Source organism: Typopeltis vanoorti, chromosome 15, assembly GCF_054136105.1.
Source record: "Typopeltis vanoorti isolate ZY-2024b chromosome 15, IOZ_Tvanoo_1.0, whole genome shotgun sequence".
Taxonomy (NCBI): domain Eukaryota; kingdom Metazoa; phylum Arthropoda; class Arachnida; order Uropygi; family Thelyphonidae; genus Typopeltis; species Typopeltis vanoorti.
The window spans coordinates 54,016,553-54,043,469 of NC_143563.1; the positions used below are offsets into that span (position 1 = coordinate 54,016,553).

Sequence of the window (26,917 nt, forward strand, 5' to 3'; positions counted from 1 at the left end):
AAAAATGATATTAGGATGTGGAATATTGATAATGAAGACATATTAAGCATTTGTAGGCTGCAGACACTAGCAAACAGGAGAAAGAGGCATGATATGATTGAGACTTACAAACTTCTGAAAGGATTATACAGAATTTGATAGATGGAATTTTTCATTTTATGGAGGGTGGGGAAAGGACATGAGGGCATAAATGGAAATTGAGAATGCCATCAAGATGGTAGGTTAGGGTTAGATTTTTCTCTCAGAGCAGTGTGTGACTGGAATGTATGGCCACTGGACATGCATTCCATATGGACATGCTACTTGCACACACACGTTGTGTGTGTGCATGTAGACACACAACATGTTGTATGTGTGCAAGAACAAGTATGGCAGCTAGTGCAAATAATATGGTCTCATTCCTGACTCCCTGGAAGTCTCTCTTAATAATAATAATTAACACAAACTGAGTTTTTGAAACTCATACATAATTAAACACCAGAAAATGGCTAGCTTTTAGATACAATTACATATGGTTACTTCATGTGAAAAATAAGATATACAAACAAGGAAGGAACAGCAACTTAGCTGACTTTTAATCATGAACACTTGGAAGAAAGAAAGAATCTTCTTTCTCAACCAAAATCCAACAATGTGGAAGCAATATGTAATGTCTTTGCAGTTTGGAGTCGCACAAAACCAGAACTTCATTCATTTCTACAAAAAATTCAACATCTTACATTCTTGTATTAATTTGACACTAGAAAAGGAATTTCCTTTCTAGACGTACATATCAACAAACAAAATGGATTCATTTCCATTTGTCTACTAATGACCAACTTTCACAGGTTGCTATATCCACAGTTCATTGACCCACCATGGATCTCAAAATATTATTATTATTATTGTACAGGCAATTCCATGAAGTCCAAAAACTTACTGCAGGAGACCCAAACAATCTACATAATCTATCACATCGCTCCTTGAACCTATTAACAGACAAAGTGCTCACAACCGACACGGGCAACCCATTCCATCCACTCACAACTCTTCAAGCAAAAAATATAGTTCACACAGCTCCAACCAAACAAACCTTTACTCAACTTCCAGGGATGACCTCTCGTTTTGCAGCTTCTAGCCTGCTGAAACATTTCCCCTGCATTAATCCTATAAAAACCCTTTAAGTAAGTTAAATGTTTCTATCATATCCCCTCTTTTTCACCTAACAACCAACTTCTGCAACTCACATATCCTCAATCTATCCTCACAGGGAACATTCCACAGACAACTCATCTAGGTGGCTTGCCTCTGAATATTCTCTACCACTTCCTCATATCCAAGAAACTCCTGGAGAAGACCTGAGCATAGTAAACCAGATGCAAACATATCAAGGACATATAAAGAAGAATAACAGTTTACTTATCTCTACTTGTGTGTTCTTCAATAGCCAAGTACTCTTATGAGCTACCTTAGCAATATGCCCTCTAAACTTCAACTCTGTCTATACCCCTAAATCCTAACTTTGTCCATTTCCTGGAGCACAGTTTCATCAATGTGATACACAGTTATAATCTATTTATCCTAAAATGCATAACTTTACATTCCTCCACATTGAACAGACACCCTTTTGCCCATGCTGATATTTTATTTAAATTGTCCTGCAGGCTTCCCATAATAGTTAATCATTACCTTGATTAACTATTACTCTACCTAATTTCTAAACATCAGCAAACAACTGAATATTTTCTTTCTGGTTATCATCATCATCAAATTCCTGCCACGTACCCTCAAGGGGTGTACAAGATATGATAGTACTACATGAAAAAAATTACATCATTATTAATTTCCTATCTACAATTTTCCTCCAAATCAGTCTGTAACTTGTCAAGACTCCAACATTATCGGATCTTATATTTCTATCATCTAAAGCACTTTGTACCGTATCAATCCACCTATATCTTGGTCTTCCTCTGGGTTGTTTTGCTGCCAACCTGGCAGAGAACACTTGTTTTGCTAATCTTTCCTTGCCCATTCTGTTTAAGTGACCATACCACCTGAGATTAGCTCTGCTAACGCATTCCTGGATGCTGACAATGTCAAGTTTTTTCCTAATATCCTCGTTTTTAATATGATATTGCCATTGATGCCATCTGTTCATGCCTATAATCTTTCTCAGGACTCTCATATTTGTGGTCTCTAGTCTTTGGTCAAGTGTTTTACTTCTGCCCCAGCTCTCAGATCCATAAGTTAAAACTGGTTTGAACACTGTCTTGTATACAGCTAATTTAGTGTTCTGACTAATTTCACTCTTATTCCATATGAATTTATTCAATTGACTTCCCACCATACCAGCTTTGCTGATTCTGTTGTCTATTTCTATATTTAATTTACCATCTTCAGTAAAAATCGTGCCTAAATAGCTGAAATGTTTTACTTGTTCCACAGGTTCTCCATTCACAACACAGTTGACATTTTCAATGATTCTGCCTATTTTCATTGTCTTTGTCTTTTTATTGCTGACCTTCATACCATATCTATTACAACAGCTATTCAATTTAGTCAGAGAATCTTGCAGACTTGTAGCAGATTTATTTAGAAGTATAACATCATCTGCATAAAGCCAAGAGCCGACATTAACATCTCCAATTTTGATATCATGTTTAATACCACTTTCCTTCATAATGTGATCCATATAGATAATGAATAACAGAGGGGATAATGTACATCCTTGTCTCACACCAGATTTAACATTAAACCATCTTCCTGTGCTTCCTTCAATTCTAACTGCTTCAACTCAAATAAAGACTAAGTATTGCTTGATATGATGCCCCATTGACACCATATAACTGCAGCGTATTGAATAGCTTCTCTCTTGGCACCTTGTCATATGCTTTTTCCAGATCGACAAAACTTAAATACAGATCTTTGTTATATTCCCATGCTTTCTCGACTATTTGTCGTAAAGTGAAGATCTGATTCTGACAGCCTCTATTTGGCCTGAATCCAGCTTGTTCTTCACCAAGCTTTTCTTCTACAATTCTTCTCAACCGTTTCTCAATTATACTCACATAGATCTTGCCAGGAACCCTCAGCAGGGAAATACCTCTGTAATTCTCACATTCAGTTTTATTTCCCTTTTTATATATGGGTACTATGAGAGCTTTACTCCAATCATCGGGAATTCATCCCTCTGGCCAGGCTTTCTGAACTATGCAGTGCAGCCACTGTAAGACTTTTATACCTCCATACTGGAGCATTTCTGGTCGAAGATCATCTACGCTTGCTGCCTTTCCGCATTTCAAGCCTTGGATGGCTTTTTCTACTTCAAGTATGGATATGTATTCCTGACTGCATGCCTGGTCAGTGTTCTTTACCACTGTGCTGTCATCACTGCTTGTTTCATTTAGCAGTTTTTCAAAGTAATTACTCCATACTTCAAGGATATCTTTTTCTCCCGTTTTCATGTCACCTTTATCATCTCTAATTCCTTTTACAGCACTCTTTCCTCCATTCTTAAGCTTCTTCAATAACCTCCAGAATATTTTGCCACCTTCTTGATATTTATTTTCTATATTCTTGCCAAAGTCCTCCCATGACTTTTGTTTAACTAGTTTTACACAGTGTTTAGCATTCTTGCATTTGTCTCTATATTCTCTAAGAGCACAAGCTGACTTATTTGACAGGAACTTTTGGTATGCTTTCGTCTTTTCCTTCACTGCCTCTTTAACTTCCTGTGTCCACCAGGGAGTTCTGATTTTTTTATCCTTACAGATAACCTCACCACATGCCTCTCTGGCAGAATCAATCAATGTTTTCTTCAGAGTTTGCCACTGAATCTCCAAGATTTGATTCCTGTTCTCAAACTCTTTCATTTTTTCTTCAATAATCTTTGTGTATTTTAGCCTACAGTTCACATCTGAGAGCTGCTCAACTTTTATTCGCTTTAAAACTTTCTTACATGTTATTCTTTTCAATATGAAATTCAATTTTATCCTGCTCAAGACTAAATAGTGATCACTTCCAATTTCAAATCCTCTGTACTCTGGTGTCCTGCACCAGGGAGAAAACATCACTATCAACAATAACATAGTCAATGACACTTTTCTTATTCCTAGCCTCTTCTCTCCATGTGAATTTGTGCACATTTTTATGTTGGAACATGGTGTTAGTAATAACCAGTCCATGTCCTGAGCAGAAATCCAACAGATATTTGCCATTATTATTAGTTTTGCTCTTTTCTCCAAATTTTCCCAAAATATTTTTGTATGTCTCACAATCATTTCCTACTCTGCTATTTAGATCCCCAACAAGGACCAACTTTTCATTTTTCATTGTGTCAGTTGATTTTTCTAAAGCCTCAAAAAATTCCTCCACTTCTACCTTAGTAGAACCTTCTGTGGGACCATAGGCACAAATAAGTCTCATTGTCCAGTTCCTCATTCTCATATTTGCCCACATTACTCTACTTGAGACTGACTGCCATTCACGAAGATTAGCAGAATTATTGTGTAGTCATTTCCTTTATCTAACTCAGCTGTTAACATATTATGAAAAGTTAGTAAATTACTAAGCCATGTACTACCCTTTACAAAACCATGCAAAGGAATTATTTTGTCCTCTTTCCACTCCCTTGGAATTCTACCAGAACTGAGACCTAAAGAGCCTAGTGAAAGGCACTTACAGTTCCCATGCACATTCTAACAAAACCCAAGCTGATATCAAATCTAACCCTACAGGTGTATTTTTCATTGAGATTCTGCAATATCCTAAGAATCTACAATTCATCTATCTCTGTTCCCACATCAGTCTCAGTGTCACAGTCTTACTTCACTTGGATGATATACTTGCAAAGTGATACTCAGTAATTCAACTATTTGATTTGCTTCAGTCTACTCATTACCATTATCATTCATTAAAGAAATTCTTCCATAGTCATTCTTCCTATTACTTGACAAGTAATGAAAGAACTCTGGGATTTCTTCTGGCCTGCTCGGCTAGTTACTTCTCATAATCTGATTTTGCCTTCCTTACCATCTAGTCACCTTACTTCTTATATACTCTCCACAACAATTTCTTTTTTTGCAGCTCATGCTTAATAATACCACTCATCCATATAACTCCTACCTGATTTACCCTCCTTATCTTAGGTATACAATTTAATATCACTTCCTCTATATGCCCCTTAACTATCTTCCATGCACTACTAACAACCACTTGCAGGGTTTCATGCCATGGCACAGCTTCATGCTTCCTCCTAAATTTGTCATAATCACCTGATTTGTAGTTCCACATATATCTCTTCTTGACAGAATATTCCTGATGCTTTGCAATCACCCAAGTCAAGACCTCATGGTTACTTTTCACAATTGGAGGCAACGTGGCCAACTTAGGGATAGCTCTTCTGATCCTCTGACTATGTCCAATACCCTCACACTCTGAGTCCTCCTCATCACAAGTTGCCTAAGTAATTATCTCTCAGTAACCTACTGTTGTATAAATATACTGGTATATAAATTCCATTTCCATACTGCCATGTGATCTTTCTTCCTTCCAATCTATATCTCCACAGTCGAAGTCCCTCGTAATAATCACGACTTGCATTCATTGTACTAATTTGCTGATGCATGTCTTCCAGATCATCCCTAGACCCCCCCCCATGGCCTATAGCAGCAACCAACTGTATATTTTGTCTTATTGATTTGATCTCATACCAGACTGCTTCCAATGAACACCCCCCCCTCGCCTCCCTCCTATTCTTTTTTGGCTGCAATTCATCTGCTATCATTAGCAAATACCCCTACCCTATACTATTTTCTCTGAAAATACTAAACCTTTCACATTCTATCCCTGTAACTACATCATCTGCTGTTAGCTAAGTCTCACTAATGCCAAAAACTCCTCTCTCTTTTCCCTGATACTTTTGGCATAAGTATACAACTGCAGTATTTCTTTAGGCCCTCACCCACTTTTAATTCCTTAATTGACTACTCTATTCAATAGTTTTTGCTATAGACTAGAGACTAGATTCTGCACCATTAAGTGCAGAATCTAGTCTCTAGTCCGTAGAGTCTCACACTCACTCGCCTCTTGGGTGCCTCCCAGCTCTCTCACTTGCATTCACCCAAATTGCTTAAATTTTCTTGAATTTGCACTTTAGCATGCTCAGTGAGCAAAAGCTCTCTCCTAGACAGCTAACACTAAAACCATTTAGATCAGTCCATCAGTATTATACAAATCCTTTCTGTCAAAATCATAGGTCCCCAAATCCTACATCATTCCATCTGCACAACTTATATGGCATCATAAAATCCCTAGTGCCTAGCATAAATAAGATTTGTTCCTCTGAAGAATCTCTTACACAATAACTGGAAACTATCAAACAAACAGCCATACTAAATGGTTATAATCCCAGAATAACTTAGAAAAGAATTAACAACTCTTCTATACAGCAACCAAGACAAGAACAAGTCTAGTGGATTCCTATACCATATAATTAAAGGTATCTCAGAATGGGTGGAAAAAATTCTGAAAAAATATGAACTCATCACTACCTATAAACCCATTAACCAAATTCATAACCTTCACCAAAAGACAAACTCATCATTGATGCTACCTGGCATATATAAAGTACCATATTCAACAACTTGTTTAACTACAGACAAACAGAAAGATCAGTCAATAAACATATCTCTGAACATCAAGACCACATCCAACTTGTGAAATATCACAAATTGAGTCTGGAACAACAGGAGAGAAAACAACTGTCTTCATATCCCACATCTGAAACACAGGATTTTTTATTTTTTTTAATATTTGATCCATACACAAAAGACCACAAGACCTATAGCACAATGGTGTCATGTGTGGGCAAGAGGAATAGAAGAAAGGAGGAGGAGTCCGTTCACATTTTACTTGAACAGCTGAGGGTTGTAATCTTTGGGGAAAGCAGAGTGGGAGAGGCTGTTCCAAAGGACACAAGTACAGGTAACCCTCGTATAACGCGGACGTTAGGTTCCATAGAAATGCTGCGTTATATAAATCACGTTATACGAGACTTAGATCACATAGAAAAAGTAGGGTTAGGCTCCAAAATCGTTTTTTTTTTTTTAAATTATATAAACAACAATGACATATCCAACAAAAACAATATTTGTATTTAATTCAGATTATTCATGTAAGTTAAGAAAATATAAACTATGAGACAAATACGTAATATAAAATTATAAAAATTACAAATTGTACATAAATTTCATTGCACATAATGCATAAATGTTTTAGACACAATAAAATAAAGCGCATATTTTAATCGTCATCACAATCTTCCGAAATAACATTTCGTAGATGTTCTTCAAGTGGCCGGAGGTCGTCACCACTTGAAATCTCTTGGACATCATTTGTAAAATTCTTATTGCATACTTCGACTGATTTAGTCATCAAGTACTGAGTAATAAGACTTTGCTTTCCACTATGCTGCAATTTTTTTATTAAGTTCATAATATGGCGCTAAACAAATATCCAATTGTCTTGCGAATTTTTCCGAGCACTCCATTTACATATCATTATCCGTAAAATAACTTCCTGACTTTCTTGCCAAGTCCAATCCTTCTGCTAATTTCTTTAAACTGAATTCTTTAACGTATTCATCACAATCAGAATCTTCGGCAGAACTTTCCCCCGCCATCTGGTTCAACGCCATCTATTAATTGTACCAGTTCCTCCTCATTTAAATCTGTTTCTCCATCAATTAATTCACTAATTTCGTTTTCAACCATATCTCAAAAGCCCTCTCCACCAAAAATCTGTGCGAAGTTTATTATACGACATAGCTCGGCATCCACTGGAGGTACGAAATTTTGTTCCAGAATGGCTTCAGGCCATATTTTTTTCCACAAGCATTCAGCATAGAGGGTTGTAATTCCTTAATGGACAGAGAAATAATTTTTACACAATTAAATATTGAAAACTCTTTCCACGCTTGAGGCAGTGTCATGTTTGAATTAGATTCCATTTTTTCTAAAATTAATTGAAATGTTCGCCGAATATAACATGATTTAAATGTTTATATTATTCCTTGGTCGAGTGGTTGAATAAGTGAAGTAGTGTTAGGCGGCAAAAAAGTCATTTTAATATCCGATGGCTTAAATTTGTTGGGTGGCCAGGTGCGCTATCTAAAATTAGTAGAATTTTGAAGTCCATATTCTTTTTCTTTGTGTAACTTTCTACGTCAGGTATGAAACACTTGAAAAACCAATTTTCAAACATGATAGCTGTAACCCATGCCTTTTTGTTTACCTGCCAATAAACAGGTAGGGTGGACTTGTCGAGCCCTTTCATTGCATGAGGATTTGCGGATCGGTTAATAAACATTGGTTTTGTCATGTAATCACCTGATGCATTACTACAAAATAGTAGAGTAATTCTATCTTTGGAAACTTTGAATCTAGGAGCTGATCTTTCATTTTTCGAAATATAGGTGCATTTTGGCATTTTTTTTCCAATATAACCCAGATTCATCTGCATTGAACACCTGGTCTGCACTGTAACCACCTTTTTTAATGATTTTTAAAAGTTCTGCTTTGTATTTTCGGGCAGCTTCAACATCTGCTGATTCTCCCTGGATTTTAAGATTATACAAAGAAAACCCGCTTTTTAAAGTTTTCAAACCAACCCTTACTGGCACAAAATCCATACTGAGAGATTTCTTCTGAAGAATCTTGATCGAGTTCTTTTAAATGTTTATAAACTTTGAGAGCTTTTTGCTTAATAAGGTGTCCATCAAGGAATTTTCGTTTGAGTGCAATCTTCTATACAAATCATTAGAGATTTCTCCATTTTTTCTATTAGAATATTGAAAATATGAGCAACGCGCTTTGCACTTACCATTGACCCAGCAATAACACTTTCTCGGATTTTATGTTCATTTTGTTTGATTGTTCGAATTGTTGATTCATTTAAATTCAGAGTCCTTGCAACAACTCCTGGTTTTTCCATATTTTCAACTGATCCAAGATTTTAATTTTTTCTTCGAGAGCAATGAATTTCCTCTTCAATGTTGGCTTTTTTCCCCTTTCGTTGCAGTTTTAGTGCCCATTACAATAAAAACAAACTTTTACATAAAAAAAAGCATTATATATGTATGTAACTCACCAAAAAATAAACTGCTTAGCTTGAGAATAACACACTTATGATTTTAAATGCACTTTCCTGGCAGAAAACGAAGACAAATGTGCCAGATGCGCCAGAGGAGGCACATCTGAGAATTTTGCTGGCATGTCAATGATTTACAGGTGATATCCTTTTATACGCTTATAAATTATTAAAGTTTTTTTTTTTTTTTTAATTGTTACAATACGTACAAGCTGAATTTTGTTTTATCCAAGACAGCAGCTATAAAGACGTGCATGTGATTGGTGCGGTATTAACAAAAGATCGCACGATCCAAAGACAAAAGCAACTGACAAGTGTTGAGTTGAAATGCTAATTCTCTTCAATCGAATTCCATAACATCTGAAACTGTCATAACAACATTCACTATTAGTTTTAACACATTCACAACAGGGTGTCATTTATCGTTCTGATGGAACTTCTCATTACTGACTGGCTCAACTCAAACAAACGTTTCAACCCTTGGTTGAATTTTATGGCTTCTTGGCAGGCGAACTCACACATTCATTATATGGCATGTTTCAATTCTTGGTAGTCTTTTATTTTAAGTTAGCCTTTGTGATCTGACATAATGACATCGAGAATTTCAAATGCAATAAAACAAACACTTATTTCATAATTGAAAAATTGGACAATAGTTTTTAATTAGATACTGTGTTTTGGTGCTACATATGGTTTTGCTTAAGTCTATACAGCATAGTCTCTCTGAGAGGGGGACATGTGATTTATTAGTTACCACCGTTTTTATTCCACCTGTCTCTAATTGCACTATTTGTAGAGAATGACACAGACTGCAAAAGCCTCTGTACAGTACCTTATTCAGTGATACAATAGAATTAAATTCGATACTTATAACTACTTGCGCGATATGGGCGGACACAAATTTAACGAAGATAAAATTTGATTTTTAAATCCCACATTGAAAAATATGAAAAAAAATAAAAATAAAATAAAGGGTTACTAGAAACTGTAGACCACGTTATATCGACACCACATTGAACAAGGGATACTACAATTTGTAGACCATGTTATATCGAAACTGCGTTGTATAAGTACTGCGTTATATGAGATTTACCTGTAGATCGAATAAAAGAGGCAGTGAAGTTGGTTCAGTGAGTTTCAAGATGGAATGTAAAAGGGTGATGGTTAGCACAGTGGCTCTTGTTTTAATGATTTTTGGAGAAGAATGGAGTAATAATAGTGGCCAATTCAGCAGGGCACTGTAAATGAAAGTATCTGTAGAAGAGGCACAAGGCAGAAACCGAATGTCTATGAGAGAGGGGTCAAAGTGGGTCTGTAAGAGGAGGATCATTAATTAGTTGGATTGCCCTCTTCTGGATAGAATCGAACTATTTTAGAGAGGAGTTTGGTGCACCACCACCACCCCAAATATGGGAGCAATATTCCATGGCTGGATAGATTTGGGATTTGTATAGAATTAGCAGCTGTGAAGGTGTGAAGTAGTGTCTTGTGTAAAAAAGTACATCAAGTTTTTTGGTGGCTGTAGAAGCTATAGCTCAAACATGGTTGTGCCATGAAAGATCAGAGGTACAAGTCAGTCCAAGAAGAGAAATCTGATTGTATTTGGATATTTCAGTATTACTGTAGGTAAGGGGGGGGGGATGCAAGCTCTTTCTTTCATCCCTTCTGTTCGAGAGATGGGATGTTTTGGTGGCATTGAAATTTACAGGGTTGTCCTTGCCCAACAGGGATACAGCTAGAAGATCTGAGTTTAGGTCCCTAGTCATGGTAGATCTTGTGGCTCCTAATACTAACAGGTTTGTCGAATGAAAAGAAGGAATGGAGAGTACTGTCATCAGCAAAGCTATGGATAGGAATGGAAGTGTGTGAGAGCAAGTCATTTATATACAAGAGGAAGAGAATGGGTGAAAGAACGAACCCTGGGATACTCTGGCATTGGTGGGGAAATCTGAGGAGAGCAAGCCATCCACCATGGCATGTAGTGAGCAACTAGTGAGAAAGTTGGCAATTCAGTTGTAGAGTGGGGAAGGCAGACCACAGGATGCAGTTTGGTGAGTAGGCTCCTGTGCCAAACTCAATCAAATGCCTTTGAAATGTTGATGGCAACAATGAATTTCTCCATGGTTGAGTCCATAGGTGGGAAAATCAGCTGTAGATCAGCTGTAGTGGGAGAATTCATACTAATGTTCACTATTACTTGGTATGTCTCTAGATGGTTCAAGAGTTGGTTGTTGATGACCTTCTCCATAATTTTTGAGAGAACAGAACTAAGAGTAACTGGATGGTAGTTCATTTTTTTTACTTTTATCACCTTTCTTTTGGATGGGCTGGATGTGGACCTGTTTCCATATTGTCGGGTAGATGCAGTTTAATAGGACAGATAGAAGAGGCAATACAGGACAGGTGATAGTTCTGGAGCACAATGTTTTTAACATAATAGGTGGGATACCATCAGGACCAGATTGTGTTTGTGTGCCTTGTTTGTGTTAGGTTGTTAAGGATGCTTTAGATTTCTTTTTGTTGGAAGACTATGGGAGACATGATGGAAGCCATTCTTTGTGGAGTGGAGTGAACTTAGCCCAGGTCATCACGTAAGTTGGCCTTGTCCTTTGGAGAGGTGACTATAGTACCATTTGGATGTGAAAGTGGGTGGAAACCTGGGTGGGCAGAAGTTGCACCCAATCACCTTGGCAAGGGACCAGAAGGAGTGATTGCCATTTGAGCAGGAGGCAAGTTTGCAGTATTTGTCCCTTTGGACTTGGTGATGAATCTTTTACAATTGTTAGGAAGAAGTGAAGTATGTTGGCAGATTGGAGGGTATTCTGGTAGGAAGATTGATGATATGAGATAGGTCCTTGCTGATGGCAAACACCTCAGCATCTCTGCATGCTTGATCAGTGAAACTGGAGAAGGGAGCCACAATATGAGTTGTGGACATTAAAGTCCTCAATAAGGATGAGCTCACTATTGGAGCACTTAGACTGCAGAAAGTCGAGTTTTAGAGAGCGAGAAAGTTGAAGAGGTCAGATTGTTGATGGAGTTTGGAGAGAGATAGAGGGAGAATATGAAATAGGCAGGTTGATTTGGTAAAGAAATTTTGAGCGTAGCAGATCAAATAGTGTGGATTCAAGGATTTGCAGTCTCTGGCATGGTATGTGGGTTCTCACAAATGCACAAGTGTCACTCTTGTGTCAGAAAGAGCTGTGTAATGTGTAGTTTGAACAGTTGAGGTGTACGTTAGCTGTTTAGTTTGCTAGTTGAGGTTCTGAAAAGAATAGTAGTTCTGATTTAGATGTCTGTAGGTGGTGGTGATGCACGTCGTTTATATTGCTGCTTTAGGCACAAATGTTGGTGAAGTGGATGTGGAAACTTTTTTTTTGGGGGGGGGGGTAAGATTTAGTGTTGGTGGGTTTGTTTGGTTGGATTTCTGTGACCTTTTATGATTTTTTTTGTGGGTTTTTTTAACTATTTTGTGTGGGAGGATTTTTGAGATATGCAGTAAAAAATGCATTTCTTTCGGTTGTGGTTAATTGTGTTTGGTGAGGAAGAGATAAAAAAGGAAGTGGGGACATACAGTGAGAGGTGACAAACTTGCAAACATACTGTCCACAGAGGAGAGTCAGTCTCCTGTCCATACGTGGCCTCGACAGTTCCCCCTACAGCCAGAGTATTTGGTCTCCCTCCAGTCTGCCAAAATATGTGGCTGTAGGATTTTTTGCTAGCTGATCAAGAAGCTTGCAGGTTCATTACTACGTGGTTCAGTCCCGTGTACTAACCAGTGGCCAGCATGCAGAACCATTTTACTGCTGTACCCTTGAATGAGGAATGGTAAGGGACCCCTAGAGTGAAATTGGTTTATCTTTGAGGGGTATCACTTTCACTGCATGTGGGAAGAGTGAACAGGACAGAAACCAGAACTTTTGCTCTAGTGACCAAACATGCTGCAGCCACTTCAGGTCTCTAATAAGCAAGGTGGAGGTATTTCGCCAGGTGATGAAAGACATTTACCACCTAGAGGTTAAATTGCCATTTCCTCCAACTAGGGAAGATATGCCTTTGCAGCCGCAATACTCACCAGAGTCCTGTTTGTGGAAACAGGCTATACCGCTGGAAGGTGGGGATGATTTGACTGTGAGAGGCTATATATTGCACATCAACAGCATTTAGTAGCCCAACTTACCACCTTAGTCAGTCTTCTCTGGATCCTTTCTAATATATCCTCATTACTATGGAAACCAGTGAACCAAATCTGTGCAAAATAATTCATATATGAGTCCTGATCAAGGCCTTATACAATGGCACCAGAATCTTCATTTCTGCATGTTAAGGTCTTCCACATCACTGCCATAATCTGATGTGATGCCTTCACAACTTGTGCATATGTGACCTCTGAATTTCAGATCCTTGTCCACTACCACTCCAAAATCTTGTAAAACAAGTTGGTGTCCTCAACTTCCTCCAAAATTTCCCCATCAAGAGTACATACCTTTGCATCCTACTATTTCCTACCAAATTTCAGAACCTTACACTTTTCAACATTGAACTGACAGTTCCATACTGTTGTCCACTCACACAATCTATTCAAGTCTTCGTGTAAAGTCACAATATCACCAGCTAAACCCATCCAAATATCATTAATATACAAATTAAACAAACCCATCCCAATATCATTAATATACAAATTAAACAACAATGGTCCCAAAACAGCCCCCCCCCCCCCACCAGTGGCACATCACTATTTACTTTCTTGTTGTTGTTCTGGGGGATACTGCACCACCATACACAACTTGCTGACAACTATCTGAGAGCTGGTTGCCTATCCAACTCACTAATCTTTTATCATCCAATCCCATGTGCTACAGTTAAGTTACTAACTTGTGGTGTGGCAATCTATCAAAGCCTTTGAAAAATCTAAGTATACCACTGTACATGCATCTCCCTTGTCCAATACATTCATTACCTTGTTATAATATATAAGTAAGTTGGTAAAACACAACCTCCATTTAACAAAATCCAGCTGACAAGCACAAAGAATGTAATGAAGCAAAAAGTAATGATGCCTTACTATTCCTTAAGTGTGAGAAACTGTCATCCTCAACTGAATTAAATAATAATAAAAAAAGAACATTGAGATTATAAATTTAAGTAATTTAATTTTAATTTTGATTTTCAGCCCAACAGTTTTTAACCTATGAACACACAACTGTATACACAAAGGGGATTCCAATGTAATGCATGTGCTCTGCTGTTTCCTTATTCAAATTCTTTATTGTTGCTCACTGTTCATACTGATAATGTCTTACAAGACAGAAACCAAAATATCTGTATAATAAATTAATTTTTGCTATGGTACATGTAATTCTATAGTTATAGATACTCCACAGGTCTCATTATACAAGAAATTAATTAAATTACAAAAAAATAAGGACAGAAATTTGGAAATTTCAAAATAAAAATAAAAATTTAAAAATCAGGAACATCTTATTAAAAATAAACAAAAATTACAAGATACTTAAAACGGATCAAGTGACATACAGGGTGTTCGGGATAAATTTGACATATTTATAATTAATTATATTTTTCCGTAAGTTACATGTATTAACACACACTTCTCTTCATTTAAAAGTTTGGACCCTTCTTCATTCATATACAAGATGTCAGAAAGGATGGATAGCTGGAACCCACCTGAATCATGGAAGAGAATAACTTGTATCATGATGATTCGTGCCCGCCATCAAAATAAGGATATTACGACTGCTGCCCAATGCTCCCTGAATACAGTAAAAACAATCAGGCATGAACTAGAGACTTGCAATGGTGACTACGAGGATGTAGCAAGAAGAAAGATCCCTAGCAGACGATCTGATTGCGTTCGTACAGCAGAATTCCTCACAAATCTGCAGGAACAGGTGTTGAAGAACCCTGGCATTGGAATTCGGGCTTTGTTCGTGGAGTTGCTAACTGTAGTCAAGCCCTGGATAACAAGGGTAGCCAATGGTAGGCCGTATGTATGGCAGCAGGATTCGGCCCCTTGCCACACCTCTGGGAAAAGTCAAAAATGGTTGTCTGAAAATTTCTACGACTTCACCAGTCCAAATGTTTGGCCTCCAAACTCCCCAGACCTTAACCCCATGGATTATTTTGTATGGGGCGCAGTTGAAAAAGACACCAATCGCACTTCCAGTAATACAAAAGCCCAGTTAATGGATAAAATTAAAACAGTTTTTGCGGCCCTTCCCAGGGAGACTGTAGCATCAGCTTGTTCGAGGTTCCGAAGCAGAATTGAAGCTGTGATCGATGCTAATGGTGGTTATTTTGAGTAAATCTTGTTGATAGTGTTGTAATTAACTCTGCCTGTAATGTTTTTTTGTCAATTCATTAAATTTAATAGATACAAAGAAGATTTTCTTTTTCCTTACGAAACTGTCAAATTTATCCCGAACACCCTGTATTTGTTACTTTTTAGGCACTTCTGAAAAAAATCATGCAATTTTATTATTTATCAATTATAAAAGGGCTGCTAATACTATTTTTAGAATTACTTTACCTTTTGACTTATGACACTGCACTGGAATGTTGAAATGAAATGTTTGTCTAGTTCTGTATCCTTGGGTAACTGTCTCCATTTACCACATGAGGGCTGGGTACACTGCACCCAATATGGCATTAACTGATCAGCCATGAATAATTTAAGAGAAGGTTCTGATTTACTATTGGATGTCCACTGTTTTTTCCAATGTGTAAATTTACTATAACCATTTTTGCTACTAAAAAAAGAAGAAGGAAAAAAATTATGCAATTAGAAGTCAAAGAACAAAATAGTTTAACTGCAAAATCAAAAAAGTTAAGATAAGAAAAAGTGAATATTAATTAATTCAATTAATTCTTAGTTTCCATATTTAATTTCTACAATTAATCTCCACTCATTCAGGATATAACTTCTAGTCCATCAATATACTGCAGAACAATGAGAAATAATACTGATGGATTTGAGATAATAACCTAAATGAGTGGAGCTGTAGAAATTGAATATGGAAACAAAAACTTACTTGTTATCACTCTAAATATGTAGAATTCTCCTTAGTATCTAAGGCCCCTTCAAGTATGTTGATAATGGAACATGATTAAAATGCAGATAACAGAAGTATTTTTAAAAAGTGTTACTACAGCATACATAAGACAGCAGATAGTCAACAAATTCCTAATTAATTCCTAAGATGCTTTAGCTACTAAAGAAAAAATTCTACATCTATTAAAATTATTTCATGTAAATTTTAGTTTCTGTATTTAATTTCTACAAACATGACAGCTAATTCACCTATTTTGAAACAGAGTGGAGATCAACTCTCTGAATGATATTTGCAAATTGTTGAGTGTCCCAGAAAAGAAAAGTAACTAGTGGTGTGTCAGAGGGTTCTATTCTTGAGCCTAATTCATGACTTTTGTTAATGGCATTTCGGGAAATTGAGGAAGGAGCATCATTTGTTTGCTGATGATACACAAATGGGAGAGTTATCAGGAGTGATGCAGATATGGATGTGTGCTTCACAGCTTTCCTTGTACAATCTTTGCATAAGTAATTCACTTTTGTGTAACACTTTGGTTTTGTTCCAACAAATCCTGTGTTTTATGGATAATGTGTGGCTTGCTAAACTGGATTTGTTGGGTTATCTACAATATTCCAGAATAAAATAACAAAAGTTATTTTATTCTGGAATGAATGTACAAGGAAAGCTCTGAGGCACACATTCAGAACCCAAATTTGAACAAAAACGATTGCCTAAACTAAAACTCTCTCAATTTTGGGAAGTTATACTGACTAATACTCACCATTCATGTGTTTCTTAATTAATAATTAATTTTGTTTATGTTTAAAAATAATTTATTAAGTAAAATGCTTTACTGTAATTTATTTTGGATATCTATTAACACAGATGGAGCTATTCTCCTGCAGTGCATAATGTACATAATATCACACACTTTCAACTGAATTATTGTTCTTTTTTGTGTTTTTCTATAATTGTATTGACAATGGTTATGAAACTTAGCCGAACATTTTACAAATAAAGACATTTAAATTAAATGCAAGTGATTCTGGTAATAATATTTTATGATGCATTCTTCTTCTTACATCTTGATTTTTTAAAAAATAAGTTTCCAATATGGTATTGAAACTCAACAACGAAAATAAATGATCACATTTGAAACAGAAATGAGCTCCAAGATGAGTGACTAAGGCAATACCAGGATGTTGGTTATCAGGAGATAATGACAGAATGTAAATTGCACAGTTTGGCATACAGACAGGAAGAAGTGATATGATAGAGATATTTAAGAATGAGAAGCCACCATATAGATAAAAAGAAGTGATATGATAGAGATGTTTAAGAATGAGAAGCCACCCTTGGAAACTGAGTAAAGGTATGGTGAGGGATATGAGGAATAGATATGTCATTCAATGAGTGAGACCTCCTACAACAGGTCTGTTGACTTCATAGAGGGCTGTTATATTAACAATAATAAAAAAATAATTTATTTACTTTGTTATAATCTAGATATACATCTAAATTAACTCAAAACATTAGATATTTTAGATTTTATGATATGTATAATAACCGTATTTGAATCTTGGCTGACTAATAATATACAATAATTTCTGCAACTGATTATTTCCAAATTCTTTTTTAAATTGTTTTTAAAAAATAATTTTGAAGCACTGGATTCAAATTAGTTTTAATGATGATTTTTAAATATCAACAAATCTACTTATAACTTTATTTTTTGAAACAATCTATTAAATATTTAATTTTTAACATTTAGTTTTGCACATGTAAGAATTACTTATTTGATTTTTTGAATTAAAATATATTGCTCAGAGATTGATTACTAAAAAACACTTAATTTCCTATAATTATTCACTTTAAATACCATAAAAACTAGAAAAGCAATATTACATTTACAAATCAAAATTACAAGATGGATAATTTTATAAACTAGAATTGTGTTAAGACTTACTGACAAGATTATTTAGTGAGATGGATTAATAAAAATAAAACTAATTAACTTACTGCAAAAAAAGAAATTAAGTTATATCTCAGTTACTTTCAACTGCATACAGAAAGCTACCATAATATGAACAGCTGTTGTATGGATAGTTGAAGTAAAAATATTCAAAAGAAATATAAAAATGAAGGAAGACTCATGTAAAAAAAAATTATTAACATATAATTTTTGCCTAAGCATTATCAGTACAGGATTGCAGAAAGTCAATTAAACAATAAAAGACAATTCTAAGTAGGTATTGTAATGAAAGATAACTAAATAAGGTCAATAATTTCCAAACTTATTAAAATAAAATAAAAAAGAACACACACACACACAAAATAAAGTTAGGAAAGATTGCCAGATTTACAAAAGTACTTATTGACTTTGAAAAGCATTTGACAAAGTTAAAAGAAGCATTTTATTTAACATATTAAAAGAAAGACAAATACCAAATATCCTAAAAGCTATCATAAGTATATATGAAAATAATCAAATATAAATAAGATTAAATCATGAGCTATCATATACAAGAGAGATAAACTAAGGGTCCCCTCTCAGCAACTCTCTTTAATATTTACCTAAATGAAATAATAATAAAATGGAATAAAAATTTCCATCAAGGTATTAAACTTTCTCCTACTGTGAACTTAAACATTCTCCTTTTTTGCCGATGACCAAATAATAATTACAAATTCTGAAGATAACTTACAGAAAGCTATTTTAGATCTAAATGAGATAGCCAAAGATTATGGTATGATAATATCAACAGAAAAATCAAAAACTATGGCCTTTAAAGGGCAAGATCCAGTAAGAACTAAAATAGTAATAGATAACAAGATCTTAGCACAGGTGAATTCATTTAACTACCTAGGATGTATAATCACATATGAAATTGAAAAAGATATAAACCTAAAAATTGTAAAATATTTAAAAATAACAGGTGTAATTAACTCTATATTTAAATCAAACCTAGTTCAAAAACAAACCAGACTAAAAGGATACAATACATTAGCCCTACCAGTCTTATTGTATGGAAGTGAAATCTGGACAATAAAACAAAAAGAAAAACGAAGATTGATAACAGCAGAAATCAAGTTTATGAGAAAGACTGCAAAGTATACTCTACTTGATCACAAAAGAAACGAAGAAATTATGAAAGAATTAAACCAAGAATCAGTAATAGCAAAAATTAAAAAATATAAACATAAATGGATGGAACACGTTCAAAGAATGAAAATAGAAAGATTACCAAAACAAGCCTTAGAAGTGCAAGCCATTAGGAAAAAGAAAACCATGATGTCCTCTTAAAAGATTCAACGATGACTTCTAAGGCTGGAACAGGCCACGCTAGGTCTAAATCCTTGATATGCATGATGATGAAAAAAGCAGTGCCGTAACGAGGGCGTGGCGAAAGCGGCGTCAGCCATGGGCGCAACTAGGTTTGGGGGCACAAAACATAAAAAATAAAAATAAATAAATAGATATAAAAGTCTGCTATTTTCTATTGTATTTTTAAATTTTGGCAATATGCCGCTTTAGAGACACAAATTCTGCAACACAGTGGAATTCCACTATATTTGGCAACACCGGCGAGTTCCAATTAGTCTCGAGCTAGATGGCAACAACAGAGCCTAATATCACGACTTGAACATAACATTTCTTTGCAATTGTTCTCGTTTTTGTCTCAAGTAAATTGTTCTGTCTCACCATTAACTATTAATGAATGTATTTTTGCATTTTCTGATTTTGTAGAATTTTGCATCTCCAAATTCCCGTCTAATCCTAAGCATTTGCATAGATAATCTAATACATTCTTCTGTTATCCTCCTAATGTATCTATTTGCCCATCCCAAGTTTATTACCTTCCATATTATAATTTTAATCTCTTTATGACCTTTGATGTCATTCCATCTACCTGAATCCCTCGTTTCATGACCCACCCACAAAAATTATTCGCCAGCCCTTTTTACACCCATCAAATCCAGGATCCAATGAAAATCACAATCTTCCCACCCTCAATATTTCCATTCGTCTCTATTTTTTGTAGATAAGAGAATTTCAAAAATCATGTAATTATTATTAGTCTTGTTGTCATTCATAAGATCAGTTGTGTTGTTGCTGTGTCGTAATCAGTACCATCGACAGGGTGTAGCATAGAGGCAGCCTGCCTCACAGAGCTACTTAATAAGGGCGCTCGTTCTGCAGTATTATGGCAACAAGATATTTTACAAAAATACAGCGTTTAATTTACCAAATAAAAAAGGTACCATTTTCCATTGACAGTTATATATGTGCTTATTATATTTTATTAATAAAAAAATTATAGTCATACGTACTAAAACTAAACATTTTAGAGCCCACTTATTAGATACTTAAGGAAACAACCCATAAAGTATCATACGATGTGAATTTCATAAACTTTTATAGTCAATATATATATATATTAAATTATATTATGCATGAATTCTCCTACTCAAATTGCGAGTCACTATTGCCCCGACGGAGCAATAACTAGTTCCCTGCAGTAAAGAATACACCCTCCACAACAGCAAATATACTGCAGAAACACGAAAAACAATTAGTTTTATCATGTCACTGAATAATAAATAATCAACAAATAGTGCAATTAGAGACAACTTGTAATATAAACACTAACTAATGAATCACAGCAGAAACTGCTGCATAGACTCAAGCAAACCACATGTTGCAGGTGCAACATATAGTTTTGTTTGACAATACCCAGTCATGAATGTGTTAAAACTAAGAAATATATAGTGAATGTATTTCAGATATTATGGAAATCGGTTTAAGAGAATTAGCATTTCAATTCAATTGTCAGCTTGTATTGTTTGGGTCGCACGATCTTTTGTTAATACTGCACCAATCATATGCACTTTCTAATAGTTGCTCTTTCTCTACTGGCCTACAATCGTGCGCACATCTTTCACTTCTCATTAGTAATTTCTCAAGGATTGTTCATTACATATCTCAAGTCTTAAATTACTGGTAATTTTTGCTTGATATAATGGAAAAGAAGATGACTCTATTTGGGTAGATAACTTTGATTGCACACAAGGAAACCGCTCTCGAGGACAGAAGAAGTGATGGAGAATAGAAGCTTCTTGGTAAGTCATACCCATTTTCAGTTTTTTTTTTCTGAAAACTTTAATTTCCGAAAATCCCTGCATATATCTTGCACCACAATTTTTTAGCTTTCATTTTGGGAAAAAAGTGCGAGTTATATTCGAGTAAATATGGTAATTTTTTTAGCTTTCAAATTCTTAAGTATAGATACAGGTTAAAGACTGGATTTATAAACCGCACAAAAGAGAGCTATATAGCAGATACAGAAGTAAGCAATTTCATCCTCTCATTGATAAAATTATTTATATTAAGTAAATAGTGTATAGCATCTTTATAAATTTTGTCGTATTAAAAATAAATTTTTTTTGTTTAAATGTACATCTAAATTCAAATTAAACAGACATTTACAAAGAAATATATTTTTATTTATTTATTATTATTATTTTGATAAGGGTACTTTGATAAGGTACTTGGTAATAATGAAAATTAAAGAATGCGTACATGGATATCTGAAGTTTCAGAAACACTGATCTATCCAAATATTTAGTCTGAAACATAGGTGTATATTACTCTGTTCGTTTTCTTAAATTCGCTTCGAATATGGATAGATGAAACAGCGTGATATGCACTCCTTACATTTTTTTCAGCGTCATTTCAATGTTGAATGTGAAACATATTGAGTGTATTGTGTATTCTGTGTTTAAGTGACTTTGGACAATTTTTGACTTTGATTTTAATTGTGCACTTATTTTTGGATTTTTGATAGACAAATAAAATTTTAAAGATAAGTAGTTTATAAATTATAAACATATTAATCAGAGGCGCATTTTGCTAAAATGCCAAAATCATTCATTGCACAGCATACTTTATATCTTACATTGCTCTCAATAATTATAATTTACCTTTAATTATCAAATTTTCAAATTATTGTATAAATTAATTATTTATAGTAAAAATCCGTAGAAGGCAACTGTTTTAAATCGATTTTTTTAAAATAAGATTTTATTGTTTTAAAACTCTTAAAAATAATAAATGAATTCAAAATTAATTAATAGAAAACGGATAATTTATCAATATGAAATTTATTGTCATTTAGATCAGTAATTTGAAAGAGAAAAAGTTATCGGGAGCTGCTTTTCTCAAAAGGAAAAGAGAAAAGGAAGAGCAAGTAAAGAAAGCAACAAGCGATATAAAGAGATTTGGAATTTTAATGAAAGACACCAAAGAGAACAAGTTTTCAACAGAACCAGCACCAAAAGTTTTAAAAATTTCAGCACCAGCCATTGGAGCAGCTTCTACATCCTCATCCACCAATATCAATGATTCCCCTGCATCAGCCATTGATGCTGATGTAACCATTTGCGGTGATTCCAAAAATGATGAGGTAAACGATGATAGTGACAAACAGGAATTATGAACAGATGATCCACTTCTAGTTCATTCAAGCTTAACAACTGAATTAAATCTGCCTTCTACAAGTAGTCATGTTTCATGTGAAATTGAAACAGAAGGGAAAAGTACAATTGAACATCAAAACCAGGAAATCTAGAAGCAATGTAATAATGATAATTATATGGTGGATGTTAAATTAGAAAATATTGATAATGCAAAAATAATAATTTTAATGATACCAAAACATGGACCCGAGTTGTGCGATAATATAAGTGTTTATATTGATATAGAAAATCAGCATTTTGATAAAAAAAAGGTTTGTAAAAACCATGTTAAACGGAGAACAAGTACTCAGAAATTAGTTGATATATTGCAAGCGAAAAGATGCACTGTTGTTTTCCATGTATTCTTTTTGGAAAAATTCAGAATGTATGGACCACTGCAGAGTTTCGAGACTGGCAGCATTTGAATCCTAATGTTACCACATCATGAAAATTCATTATATCATAAAAAAAATTACGTTGAATGGAAAACTTTCGAATCCAAAATTAAGAAAGGTGGTTTTATAGACGATCAATTACAAGAAGCAATTTTAAAAGAAACAGTGGAGGCATATTTTAAAAGTTATTTTGGATGCCATTCTGCACTGCGTAAAAAATAATGACACTTGGGGAGGAACTTGTTAAAAAATTGGTCATCCCGAATGTGGAAAATTTTTGAACATGATAGAATTAATTAGTAATTACGATCCCATTACTGCGCAACAGATTGAAAGGCATAAGAAAAATCAAGTTAATTATTCTTCTAAAATTAGACAGCATATTATTTCAAATATTCAAAAAGCAAAATATTTTTCTATTTTATTAGATAGCACACCTGACACTTCTCACCAGGAATAGATAACCCAAATTTTGCACTATGTTAACATCAATCCATCATCATCATCAAATTCCTGACATGTACCCTCAAGGGGTGTACAGGATAACTTCCTATCTACAATTTTCCTCCAAATCAGTCTGTTACTTGTAAAGACTCCAACATTATCAGATCTTATATTTCTATCGTCTAAGGCACTTTGTACCATATCAATCCACCTATATCTTGGTCTTCCTCTGGGTCATTTTACTGCCAATCTGGCAGAGAACACTTGTTTTGCTAATCTTTCCTTGTCCATTCTGTTTAAGTGACCATACCACCTGAGATTAGCTCTACTAAAGCATTCCTGGATGCTGACAATGTCTAGTTCTTTCCTAATATCCTCGTTTTTAATATGATATTGCCATTGATGCCATCTGTTCATGCCTATATCTTTCTCAGGACTCTCACATCTGCAGTCTCTAGTCTTTGGTCAAGTATTTTACTTCTGACCCAGCTCTCAGATCCATAAGTTAAAACGGTTTGAACACTGTCTTGTACACAGCAAATTTACTGTTCTGACTAATTTCTCTCTTATTCCATATGAATTTATTCATTTGACTTCCTACCATACCAGCTTTGTTGATTCTGTTGTCTATTTCCATATTTAATTTACCATCTTCACTAGAAATCATGCCTAAGTAGCTGAAATGTTTTACTTGTTCCACAGGTTCTCCATTTACAACACAGTTGACATTTTCAATGATTCTGCCTATTTTCATTGTCTTTGGCTTTTTATTGTTGACCTTCATACCATATCTATTACAACAGTTATTCAATTTAGTCAGGGAATCTTGCAGACTTGTAGCAGATTTATTTAGAAGTATAACATCGTCCACATAAAGCAAAGAGCTGACATTAACATCTCCAATTATGATATCATGTTTAATACCACTTTCCTTCATAATGTGATCCATATAGATAATGAATAACAAAAGGGATAATATACATCCTTAAATAATAAAGTAACACGTAAAAACCACAGTGAAATCTTTAATTAGTAAAAAGACATTTCGTACTGAAATTAATAGTACATCTTCAGTGTCTGTAACAGTAATAGGAATGGAATACAGGCAAACGTTCCGTGGATCACCTATTAAAATACAATTGTTACCGCATGCTAGGAAATAATAGAAATAACAAATTTAATCTATTAAGATAAATGGTTTTTTACATAAGATAAAAGTTTCTCAGATCTTTGAGAGAGACATACAGTCACATTTCTATTTAAATTCAGTCGGTGTAAGATAGTTTCACAACTTTCTTTGAATAAGCATTCGTATTTGAATCTGCATCTATGGAGGAGAACTGCTTTATCCCACTGGACACTATGAGTAGAGTCATTACTGTGCTGCACCAGATTGAAGGTACTGCCATGGGTAGCCATCTGTCTCCACCTTTGGCAAACTACTATTTGAAACAATTCAAAGATACTATGTTCTCTTTCATTCATCCTCAACCATCTCTTTGGTACCGTTACGTCGATGATGTTTTTGCTGTTTGGCCACACACTGAAGATGAACTTTTCACTTTTCTACAATGGATAAATAACCTTCACCCAAGCATCCAATTCACTATGGAAAAAGAAAACTCTGGTATTTTACCAGTTTAGGACTTCTTCCTTACCAGAATGTCTTCTGGTACTTTATCTACAAGCGTCTTTCAAAAACCCACTTGTAATGGCAGATACATTCACAAAACTGCACACCACATGTCTCAAAAATTTGGCATTCTTAAATCTCTAATTCATAGAGCACACAAAGTTTGCTCTTCCCCAATAATCTTACAAGATCTTTCCATCATTAAAAAGTTAATGGAATCAAACGATTATAACTCCAATCAAATGCAACAGATACTTGACTCTTATGTTCCAATACCTACAGCTTCTTCAACAGCCCGCAGAGTTCCTATTCCGTACATTCCAGGAATCTCAGAACCTATAGGTAAAATTCTGAAAAAGTATCAACTGATTCCAACATATATTTCTATCAACAAATTTTCTTCTTTATTACCTTCTACAAAGGATAAACTGTCTTCTCTATCTTTGGCTGGCGTTTACCAAATACCTTGCGAATGTGATGTCTCTTATTTTGGACAAACTGGCCGTTCTTTGGAAAAAAGAATATCAATATTATATTGATTATAACAAACCTCTGAAGTCTGTTCTGGTGCAGCACAGTATTGACTCTACTCATAGTGTCCAGTGGGATAAAGCAGTTCTCTTCCATAGATGAGATTCAAATATGAAAGCATATTCAAAGAAAGTTGTGAAACTAACTTACACCGGCCGAATTTAAATAGAAATGACTGTATGTCTCTCTCAAAGATCTGGGAGACTTTTATCTTATGTAAAAAACCATTTATCGTAATAGATTAAATTTGTTATTTCTATTAGTTCCTAGCACACGGTAACAATTGTATTTTAATAGGTGATCCACCGAACGTTTGGCTGCATTTCATTCCTATTACTGTTACAGACACTGAAGATGTACTATTAATTTCAGTACGAAATATTTGTCTTTTTACTAATTAAAGTTTTCACTGTGGTTTTTACGTGTTACTTTATTATTTAATTACTATGTCACAGGTTCCACTAAAAATCAGAATGTACATCCTTGTCTCACACCTGATTCAACATTAAACCATCTTCCTGGACTTCCTTCAATTTTAATTGCTGAATTGCAACTCAAATAAAGACTAAGTATTGTTTGATATAATGCCCCATTGACACCATATAACTGTGGCATATTGAATAGCTTCTCTCTCTTGGCACCTTGTGATATGCCTTTTCCAGATAGACAAAACTTAAATACAGATGTTTGTTATATTCCCATGATTTCTCAACTATTTTTGTTTGAAGATCTGATCCTGACAGCCTCTATATGGCCTGAATCCAGCGCTTGTTCTTCACTAAGCTTTTCTTCCTCTATTCTTCTCAACCGTTTCTCAAGTATACTGGCATAAATCTTGCCTGGAACAGTCAGTAGGGAAATACCTCTGTAATTCTCACATTCAGTTTTATTTCACTTTTTATATATGGGTAAATATATTCGTCCCATATATATAATTTATATATGGGACGAATTCCCAATGATTGGAGTAGCGCTCTCATAGGAGAGCGCTATTCCAATCATTGGGAATTCATCCCTCTGTCCAGGCTTTCTGAACTATGCAGTGCAGCCACTGTAAGACTTTTATACCACCATACTTCAGCATTTCTGGTCGAACATCATCTACTCCTGCATCACATTTCAAGCCTTTGATGGCTTTTTCTACTTCAAGTATGGATATGTATTCCTGACTGTATGCCTGTTGAGTGTTTTTTACCACTGTGCTATCTGTGCTTGTTTCATTT

The 26,917-nt window shown here is 34.8% G+C and overlaps 1 protein-coding gene across 6 annotated transcripts in view; it reads right to left on the minus strand.

The window, feature by feature from the left end:
* Positions 1-26,917, minus strand: part of LOC150098765 (lysine-specific histone demethylase 1B-like) — a 508,665-nt gene that overhangs the window by 385,417 nt on the left and 96,331 nt on the right. For all 6 annotated transcript variants that reach the window (XM_090404995.1, XM_090404997.1, XM_090404999.1 and 3 more), the window contains exon 5: positions 15,674-15,893. In XM_090404995.1, coding sequence (XP_090261121.1) covers positions 15,674-15,893 — 220 coding nt within the window. The remainder of the gene's footprint in view (positions 1-15,673; positions 15,894-26,917) is intronic.